Source organism: Mobula birostris, chromosome 6 (assembly GCF_030028105.1).
Source record: "Mobula birostris isolate sMobBir1 chromosome 6, sMobBir1.hap1, whole genome shotgun sequence".
In the NCBI taxonomy this organism is placed as follows: Eukaryota; Metazoa; Chordata; class Chondrichthyes; order Myliobatiformes; family Myliobatidae; genus Mobula; species Mobula birostris.
The window spans coordinates 159265754-159276281 of NC_092375.1; the positions used below are offsets into that span (position 1 = coordinate 159265754).

Here is a 10528-nt window from a genome sequence, read left to right on the forward strand (position 1 = left end):
AGTGGGCTAAGCGTACATCCACGTGGAGCGTCAGTGTTGATTATCAGTGAGGTGAGGATGTTATTTCCAATCCGCACAGAGTGGTCTTCCGGTTAGGGAACTGAGGATCCATTTGCAGAAGGATGTACAGAGGCCTAGGTTCTGTTGCTTTTCGATCAGAACTTAGGAATGATGGTGTTAAATGCTGAACCATAGTCAATAAACAGGATCTTGACCTAGGTATTTACATTGTCCAGGTGATCCAAGGCTCCGTGGAGAGCCATTGAAATCACATCTGCTGTAGACCTATTGTGGTGATAGGCAAACTGCAGTGGGTCGAGGTCCTACCTGAGACGGGTGTTGATTTTATTCATGATCAACCTGTCAAAGCATTTCATCACCGTAAGTGTGAGTGCAACTGGACAATATTCATTAAGGCAACTCGCATTGCTCTTCTTGGGCACTGGTATAATTGTCGCTCTTTTGAAGCAGTTGGGAACTTATGAATGTAGGAGTGAAAGATTGAAACTGTCTTTGAATATTCCCGCCGGTTGGTTGGCACAGGTTTTCAGAACCTTACTAGGTACTCCATCGGGCCATGCTGCCTTGTGGAGGTTCACCCTTTTTGAAGACAGCCTGTCGTCGGCCTCTGAGACAGAGATCATAGGGCACAGGGTCAACGGATGCTGCAGGGATCCTCATAGCTGTGGTTTTGTTTCGCCTTTCAATGCGAGCATAAAAGGTCGCATAAAAGACTCATCACTGCCATTCATGATGTTGGGTTTTGCTTTGTAGGAAGTAATGGCCTACAAACCCTGTCAGAGTTTACATGCATCCAATGACACCTCTAACCTCTGCTGGAACTGGTTCTTGGCTCTTGAAATAGCCATCCACAAGTCATACCTGGTTTTCTCATACGGAGCTGGATCACCAAACTTGGATGCCAGAGATCTAGCCCTCAGCAGACTATGAATCTTCTTGTTCATCCATGACTTTTGGCTCAGGAATTTACAGCAAGTTTTTGTAAGCACACATTCATCCACACAGGTTTTAATGAAGTTAGTGACAACTGTGGCATATTTATCAGGCTCGAAGATGACTCCCTGAACACAGTCCAGTCTACTGATTTAAAGCAGTCCTGTAAGCGCTTCGGTGCTTCCCTGGTCCCGAACTTCTTGGTCCTCACTACTGGTGCTGCGGTGTTCAGACTCTGCCTGTACTCAGGGAGTAGAAGTACAGCCAGGTGATCAGACTTACCAAAGTGTGGGTGTGGGATAGCATGGGAGACACTCTTGAACTTAGTGTAACAGTGGTCCAGTGTGTTATTTCTTCTGGTACTAGAAGTGATTTGTTGATAATAATTACTTAGTGACTTTATCAAGCTGGCCTGTTTAAAATCCCCCAGAATGATGGGGAAGGCATCAGGAAGTGCTGTTTCATGCCTGTTGATTACATTGCTCAGTTCGTCTAGAGCCTATTTAACATTAGCCTTAGGTGGAATGTATATTGCTATCAGGTGAAATGGCCAGCATTTAATTGCGAGGTATTCCAGGTCTGGTGGATAATATTGGGACATCACCAACACATTAGTACACCATGAGGAGTTGATCATGAGGCAAACTGACCTATCTTGATGATGAATTCTGAACCCATCTATTCGAACTACTGCGTCTGACACGGAAGGGGTTATAAGATTCTGTAAAACAAAGGACACACGTATTTCTAATGTCCCTCTGATACAATACCATAGCTCTGAGATCATCATTTTTATTTAACAGAGACTACATTTGCCAGCAACATAGTTGGTATTGGGAGTCAAAAACCTCTTTTTTAAACTGCACCATCAGACCAGCATGTTGACCCCTTTTTCGCCAGCGGCTTCTTAAAGGGGCAGTGTGCCAGGCACAATCTGGGTTTTTTCCATCAGTTTTAAGCAGCGATAAATCGGTCAATTGCATTTAAGCTTCCTCACTGACTGTACATAGATGTAGTTATGGTTCTCAGCCGTAACAGGGTAAAACGAGAATATTTGATATTTCCCATTGTTTTCAATGAGAGCTGCCATTAAGGACATCCATGGAGTTGGTGCCCCGTAAGCGAAAATCAAGAATTGATTGCAGATCACGAAACTTCTGATTTTAGATGGCACTACTTACTGGTTTGAGCAACAACGTGCTGGTGGTCAGTGAAACAAAGGAAGGAAGTAACTAATACTTTGTTATTCACACTTTTTCGATCATTGCGAACAGTAGCCTGTAGCTTCCCAGTCCAAGTCGAGCTGAATCGCCTGTACGAACTGGCATTTTTGCAGTGTGGCTGGAGTCGCACTGGGGTAGGACAGTTGCAGCACATCCAGGCTGGAGTTACTGTAGTGGACTTGGAGGAAATTCGATGTGGCTGAGCCAAGGCAAGGTGAAGAAAGGTCCAAGGTTTGATTAATTTAAAAACCAAGCTGAATTGGAAAGGTCGGATAATTTGATGAGGCAGAGGTGAGGCAAAAAGAGAATTTTGATTAACTTAAGTGCCGAGACAAATTGGGAAGGTCGGGTCCTGACTATATCAAAGTGGCAGAGCCTGAGTCTGAAAGCGAGGAATGACCTGAGGTTTAGAAGATTTAAGTGCTGGCCAGATTGAAATGGTCAAGGTGTCAGGGCTCAGAGGAGAGAGACAGGTCGGAGGCAAGAGATGGGCCAGTTCCTCTCACTACTCCACGGGATAAGCAAATCTGTGCTGGACAAGGCTATGGCCTGTAACTAGTGAACGTCTAGATCAGCTGCAGTGATGTTTGGCATTGGGAACTTCAATCCTGAATGTTGCTTGCTTGCTTGCTTTTATTGTTCATATAATTTCTCCCCCTCCCCCCTTCCGCACCTCCCTCCCCCCTTACGCACCTCCCTCCCCCCTTCCGCACCTCCCTCCCCCCTTCCGCACCTCCCTCCCCCCTTCCGCACCTCCCTCCTCTCCTCCCCTCCCCCCTCCTCCTCCTCCTCCCCGCCTCCTCCCCGCCTCCTCCCCGCCTCCTCCCCGCCTCCTCCCCTCCTCTCCCCCCTCCTCCCCTCTCCTCTCCCCCCTCCTCCCCTCTCCTCTCCCCCTCCTCTCCTCTCCCCCTCCTCTCCTCTCCCCCTCCTCTCCTCTCCCCCTCCTCTCCTCTCCCCCTCCTCTCCTCTCCCTCTCCTCTCCCCCCTCCTCTCCTCCTCCCCCCTCCTCTCCTCCTCCCCCCTCCTCTCCTCCTCCCCCCTCCTCTCCACAGTGGGTGTTTGATAGTTTTCTTTTGTTTTTATTGGGGTTCTTCATTTTGTAGCTGCCAGTAAGAAGACGAATCTCAAGGATGAGTAAAGAATACATACTTTGATAATAAAATTTACTTTGAACTTTGAGATCCAAAGCAACATCCTCAAGATGCTGGAGGAACTCAGCAGATCAGGCAGGTTCAATGGAAATGAACAAACTGTAAACATTTTGGGACAAGACTCTTCTTCAGGACTGGAATGGAAATGGGAAGATGCCAGAGTAAAAAGGTAGGGGGAGGGAAAGGAAGATAGCTAGAAGGTGATAGGTGAAGCCAGGTGGGAGGGAAAGGGAACGGGCTGGAGAGGAAAGCATCTGGAGAGTGGACCATAGGAGAAAGAGGTGATAGGCACGTGAGACAAAGCAAAAGGCCAGAGGGGAGTGGGAAGGATTTTTCTTTTTTCATCAGTTTTGTGGCTGTCATGATGGAACAGAAGATGTTGCTCCTCCACCCTGAAGGTGACCCCATCATGCTGCAAGAGGAGTATTTGGATTGAAATACACATTGGTTTGTATTTATCCATCTTTGGATGCTATTTTTCCAGTATACAAACATTAGAAGAAAAAAAAGATGAATGTAGTCCAGAGAGTTCCTCTACTACAGAGCAGAATTTCCTCTTAGTTCCTCGTCATTTTGAGGTCCTCATATTTTTAGAGACCGCACAATTTTCCAGCATATGCTTTAGAGGGCTGCAAGCATTTACTGCGACAGAGAATGTATAATGATGTTAAATATCATTAATTTGTTGTGATATTAGGCAACATTAGTATTCTTCTAAAATGTATAAGGCAATAAACAGAAGGGTAAATCAATCATTGAAGTGCATTAAAATCCAAACAGATTATAGTCTCGGAAAAGCTCTGAACTCTGCTTAATGTGTTTCTGCAATAGATGTTCTGGAATCTTCTTTCCTTAAACTGCCAGAGGAACAACTCATCTTGGCCTCCTTGTTTCCCCATAAGACCATAGACATAGGAGTAGAATTAGGCCATTCAACCCATCGTGTCTGCTTTGCCTTTCCAACATGGCTGATTTATTATCCGTCTCAGCTCCATTCTCCTGCCTCCTCTCCATAACCTTTGATACCCTGATGAATCAAGAAGTTATCAGCTTTCACTTTAAATATGTCCAATGACTTGGGTTCCATAGCCATCTGTGGCAATGAATTCCACAGATTCACCACCTTATGGATAAAGACATTCTTTGGCATCTCTGTTCTAAATAGAGGTCCCTCTACTCCGAGGCTGTGCCCTTTGGTCCTAGGCTCATCCACTATAGGAGACATCCTCTCAACATTCTCTATCTAGGCCTTTCAATATACAATAGGTTCCACCCCCTCCCCTCCCACTATCCCATTTTTCAAAACTCCAGCGAGTACAGGCTCAGAGCTATCAAACGTTCCTCACATGTTAGTCCTTACATTCCCGGAATCATTCTCGTGACCTACTCTAGTCTCCATCCAATGCCACTGTATCTTTTTTTAGATTAGGGACCCAAAACAGCTCTCAATACTCCAAGTGTGATCTGACCAATGCCTTATAAAATGTCAGCATTACATCCTTTCACTTCTATTCTGGTCCTCTTGAAATGAATGCAAATATTGGATTTACCTTCCTTACCACCAACTCAACCAGCAAGTTAACTTTTAGGGAATCCTGCACAAGGACTTTCAAGTCCCTTTTGCACCACAGGTTTTCGAATTTTCTCCCTGACTAGAAAATAGCCTATGCCTTTATTCTTTCCACTGAAGTGCGTAAATGTTCTGCATTGGTCATGATCTTTCAAGAATCCCTTGATTCTGGCATGGTACTGGAGAACTGGAAATATCACTCCACTCTTTAAGAAGGGAGGAAGGCAAAAGGAGGGAAATTATAGGCCAGTTAGCCTAACCTCAGTGGTTGGGAAAGTGTTGAGGTCTATTATTAAGAATGAGGTTTCAAGGTACTTGGAGACTAATGATAAAATAAGTCATGGTTTCTGTAAAGGGCCTGACAAAACTGTTAAAGTTCTTCGAGGAAGTAACAAGCAAGGTGGACAAAGGAGAGGCATTGGATGTCATTTACTTGGATTTTCAGAAGGCATTTGATAAGGTGCCACACATGAGGTTGCTTAACAAGATAAAATCCTATGGCATTACAGGAAAGTTACTGGCATGGATAGAGCAATGGCTGACAGGCAGGAGGCAGCAAGTGAGAATAAAAGAGGCCTTTTCTAGTTGGCTGCCAGTGACTAGTGGTGTTCCTCAGGGGTCAGTATTGGGACCCTTACTTTTCACATTATTTGTCAGTGATTTGGATAATGGAATAGATGGCTTTGTGGCAAAGTTTGCTGATGATATGAAGATAGATGGAGGGGTAAGTAGTGCTGAGGAAGCAATGTGATTGCAGCAGGACTTAGTCAAATTGGAAGAATGGGCAAAAAAGTGGTAGATGGAATACAGTGTTGGTAAATGTATAATTATGCATTTTGGTAAAAGGAACAATAATGTGAACTATTATCTAAATTGGGAGAAGGTTCAAATATCAGAGGTGCAGAGGGACTAAGGAGTCCTCGTGCAAGACTCCCAGAAGGTTAATTTACAGGTTGAGTCTGTGGTAAAGAAGGCAAATGCAATGTTAGCATTTATTTCAAGGAGAATAGAATATAAAAGCAAGGAGATAATGCTGAGCCTTTATAAGAGACTAGTCAGGCCGCACTTGGAGTATTATCAACAGTTTAGGGCCTCGTATCTCGGAAAGGATGTGCTGTCTTGAGAGTGCAGAGGAGGTTCACAAGGATGATTGGGAATCATTGGGATGATCGGGAATGAAGGGATTAACATATGAGGAGTGTTTGGCAGCTTGGGGCCTATACAATGGAATTTAGAAGAATGTGGGGGGATCTCATTGAAACTACTGAACATTGAAAGAACTAGACAGGGTAGATGTGGAGAGGATGTTTTCTATGGCAGGAGTATTCCAGAGCTAGAGGACACAACCTCAAAACTAGAACAGGGTTAAGGAGCAATTTTTTTAGACAGTGGGTAGTGAATCTGTGGAATGCTCTGCACAGACTATGGTGGAGGCGTGGGTATACTTAAGGCAGAAGTTGATAGTTTCCTGATATGTCAGGGCATCAAAGGATATGGCAAGAAGGCAGGTGTATGGGGTAGAGTGGGATCCAGGATCAGCCATAATGGAATGACAGGGCAGACGTGATGGGCTTAATAACCTAATTCTGCTCCTATGTCTTATGGTCTAGTACATTGCCAGACACTGCATTCCGTCTGCCACTTCTTTGCCTATTCTCCAATCTGTCTAATTCCTTCTGCAGTCTCCCTGCTTTCTCAACACTACCTGCCCCTCCACTTACCTTCATACCGTCTGCAAACTTGGCCACAAAGCCATCAGTTCAGTCATCCATATCATTGTCATGTAACGTGAAAAGAAGCCATCCCAATATTGACCCTGACCACTAGTCACTGGCAGCCAACCAGAAAAGGCCACCTTTATTCCCACACTTTGCCTCCTGCCAGTCAGCCAATCTTCTGCCCTTGCTGGTATCTTACTTGTAATGGCCAGGGTTTTTATCTTGTTAAGCAGCCTCATGTGTGGCACCTTGTCAAAGGCCTTCTGAAAATCCAAGTAAACAGCATTCGCTGATTCTCCTTTGTCTACCCTGCATGTTATTTCCTCAAATAATTTCAACAGATTTGTAAGGAAAGATTTCCCCTTAAGAAAACCATGCTGACTTTGGCCTGTTTTATCATGTTCCTCCAAGTACCCCAAAACCTCACCCTTAATAATGGACTCCAACATCTTCCCAACCACTGAAGTCAGACTAACTGGCCTATAATTTCCTTTCTTCTACCTCTCTCCTTTCTTAAAAGTAGAGGGACATTTGTAGTTTTCCAGTCCTCTGGAACCATTCCAGAATCTAGTGATTCTTGAAGGATCATTACTAATGCCTGCACAGTCTCACCGATAACTCTTTCGGAACCCTGGGTATAGTCCAATTGGTCCACCTTTCAGCTTCTTTGGTAATAGCAACTGCAGTCCTGCCCCCTGGCATACTGCTGGTGCCTTGCATAGTGAAGACTGACACAAAATACTTGTTATGTTTGCCTGCCATTTCTTTGTCCCCAATTACTACTTCTCTGGCATAATTGTCCAAGAGTCTAATATCCACTCTCGCTTTTCTTTTACTCTTTATATATCTGGGAAAAAAAACCTTTTGGTATCCTCCTCTATTTTATTGAATAGCTTACCTTCATAGTTCATCTTTTCTCTCCTTATGGCTTTTTTCATTGTCTTCTGTTTTAAAAGCTTCCAAATCCTCTAACTTCCCACTAATTTTCCTGATATTATATGCCCTCTCTTTCCCTCTTATGCTGTCTTTGATTTCCCTTGTCAATCGCAGTTATCTCATCCTCCCTTTAGAATACTACTTCATCTTTGGGATGTATCTATCCTGCACTTTCCACATTACCTCATAAACTCCAGCCATTGCTGTTCTGCTGTCATCCCTGCTAGTGTCCCCTTTCAATCAACTTTGGGCAGCTCCTCTCTGATGCCTCTGTAAATCCATTTACTCCATTGTGATACTAATACATCTGACTTTATCTCCTTCCTCTCAAACTGCAGGCTGAATTCTATCATATAATGATCACTGTCTCCTAAGGGTTATTTTACCTTAAGCTCCCTAATCAAATCTGGTTCATTACGTAACACTTAATGAGGTGGTGAAATGGCACGTTATTAGCTAATGACTGCCAAGGTAGCTCAACATGCACATTCCTTTCGATAATTAGTATTTTCATCATATGGCAAGTGTTGATTTCTAGCTCCCAGTTTTTTCTAATATAAATATATTTGACCACAACTGTGTGTGTCCTGAAATATTTTTCAACTCTTGAAATCCACCTCACAGCGAAAGGAAATCTTCATGTAATGATTCCTGGCACTTTAGCATTGTAGATGCTTAAGCCATAATATTTCCCACATCCTCATTGAAAAGTTGCCAGGATTAGATGGGAATGCAACAGGAAATCAGGAGATATTTACATAAACATGAATCAAGAACATTGTCTGTCTTTCATGTAAGCTGTTACCAGTTCAAAGTGCTTAATTATTTATAGTGTTATACTATTGCAGTGGAGTATTACATTTAAATATTGATTAAATTATCTTATTTTCTCTAGTTTCATAAAGAATGCATTGACCATTGGTTATTGCATCAGAGCAACTCTTGTCCAATTGATGGTCAAGTAATTTATAATCCATTAACTTGGAACAAAGGACCAAAAAGAAGCAAAAAGAAAGATTCAACTACCATTTTGGATAACTCCAAGCCTCTGGCCCAGGTTGATCAACCTCAGCTTCTCATTCCAGTAATTGGTTATAGGTCTTCACTGAAAAAAACAGGCAGCAATCAAGCCGATGGCCAGCAGAGAAAAGATCACTCTAAAAGAGGAAATTGGACTCAGAATGCAGTAGACCACACAGAGGATTTCACTGTGAATGGTTTGAGTTACCTTCATTTAAAAGATGCAAAAGATGAAACAAATTTTGCTGCTGGACCTTCAGTACCTGCACGAAATCCTCAGGAACCTTTTTTTCCAAGTATTTTACCTGATGTACTCGATGCAAGAAATAAAAATCATTCAACTCAAGCTGCAGTGCAATCAAAAAATGCCAGCAGTAGTCAAATAAAGAAGAGGGAGATAGGCATTAGTAGGACTCATAGTATTGGTCCTAGAAGTGCTCCTTTACTGTATCTAGACAACAGTGACAAGTCAGACTCAACAGAATTACCATCACCAGAGAAGATTTTACACTTGAAAGTTTGTCCCCTTGAAAGCAGCTACATGCAGAGGATGCAAAGCAGTGGCTTTAAAGGAGACATCAGAAAACAAGGCAGAGTCCTGTCGAGAAAAGCCAGGTGTCCTTCCGTGAGTTCAGCAGCTGACAATGTGATTCTGGCTATGGAGGGAATCTCAGTGAACACCAGGCTATAAATCCCTTCATTCATTTCAAGTGCAGATGTATTAACAGTTATAAAAGTATTAGGAAAATGATCTAGATCACCAAATTGCCAGTAATTGCATTAAATTGATCAAATTGCAGGCAGTTTTAAATATTCACTGAATAATGTGAAACTTGTGTGAATGTAACCTAGGTTATACAGATCTTTGACATTTATCTCAATAGGGTATTTTAAATTATGGTCTTTACAAAGCCTGCTTGTCCACAGATGATGGTCAATTACAAATCTAATGAATACCTGTGTTTAAATAAATGCAGATTTTGCAGTTCATCCCTAATTTTTATTGTTTAGGAATTTTCTTCCTTGTTATGGGTGGGAATATAACTTGATTGGCTTTCTTTTACTTTGAATCAGTTGAACACAGGTAACTCATTCCAAGGTTTCAAGTGAAAAATATATATTTTCATGAAATAAAGTTCAGCATGAAGGAATTAGGTTTTAGAAATGTTCCTAACTCTTCCATTTTCTTCAGATGCATCAGCCTAATTTTCAACAACTAATGTATCATAATTAATTAGTTAATAATGAACAGGAGATGGTGTAAAATTGTGCATTTGAAATGAAGTAATATGTAGAGGTGCATATAAGATCTTTTATTAAACAAAATCTCCAGTGGATTTGTACAATTATTCAATTGATTATAGCAACATACAACAAATCAGCAAGTTGAAAATAATTAGTATAAGGTAATCATTAAAACTCAAGTGTCTAGATAAACAATGGTTCAATAAAGATTCATTCACATCTGACCCATCTCTCAGAGACACTCCAAGTAAACTATTAAAAACAATTATTCATCAAAGTTTGGCGGTAGATACAGTAACCTGCATGTGGATGTACTTTGTATTTAAGTAGAATTATGATAGACCTTTTCAGTTACATGCTGATATCTTTTACCTTTATCTTTTATTTCAGTTTCTTATGATTTTATTAGTTTATAGGTGTGTATTACAGTATATCTATGAACCTCACCGAACAGTAGATATTTTATTGTTCTATTCAGGACAATGTTCTACAGTCTTTAATCAATTTAACTGCTATCTGTCATCGTCTTTTGGTTTTACTTTCTACTCGGCCCCCATACTGTTGTTTAAATTACACGTTTGTACAAAGTTAAATGAATTTGCTAACATTTACCCCGTAACTGTCAGAAACAATAAGCATTTCTACACATGCCCACACAAATACGGAGTTGTAGTCAGCTGCTCACCACAAAGAGTGATTTGTCATTGACAA

The 10528-nt window shown here is 41.9% G+C and overlaps 1 protein-coding gene across 2 annotated transcripts in view; it reads left to right on the forward strand.

The window, feature by feature from the left end:
• Positions 1 to 10156, forward strand: part of zswim2 (zinc finger, SWIM-type containing 2) — a 47369-nt gene extending 37213 nt beyond the window's left edge. The window contains exon 10 of one of the 2 annotated variants that reach the window (XM_072261720.1): positions 8448 to 10151. In XM_072261720.1, the coding sequence (XP_072117821.1) occupies positions 8448 to 9263 (816 nt within the window). In that variant the 3' untranslated portion in view covers positions 9264 to 10151. Of the gene's footprint in view, positions 1 to 8447 lie in introns of both variants that reach the window. The other variant, XM_072261721.1, reaches the window with a different exon arrangement.
• The last annotated feature ends 372 nt before the right edge of the window (positions 10157 to 10528 follow it).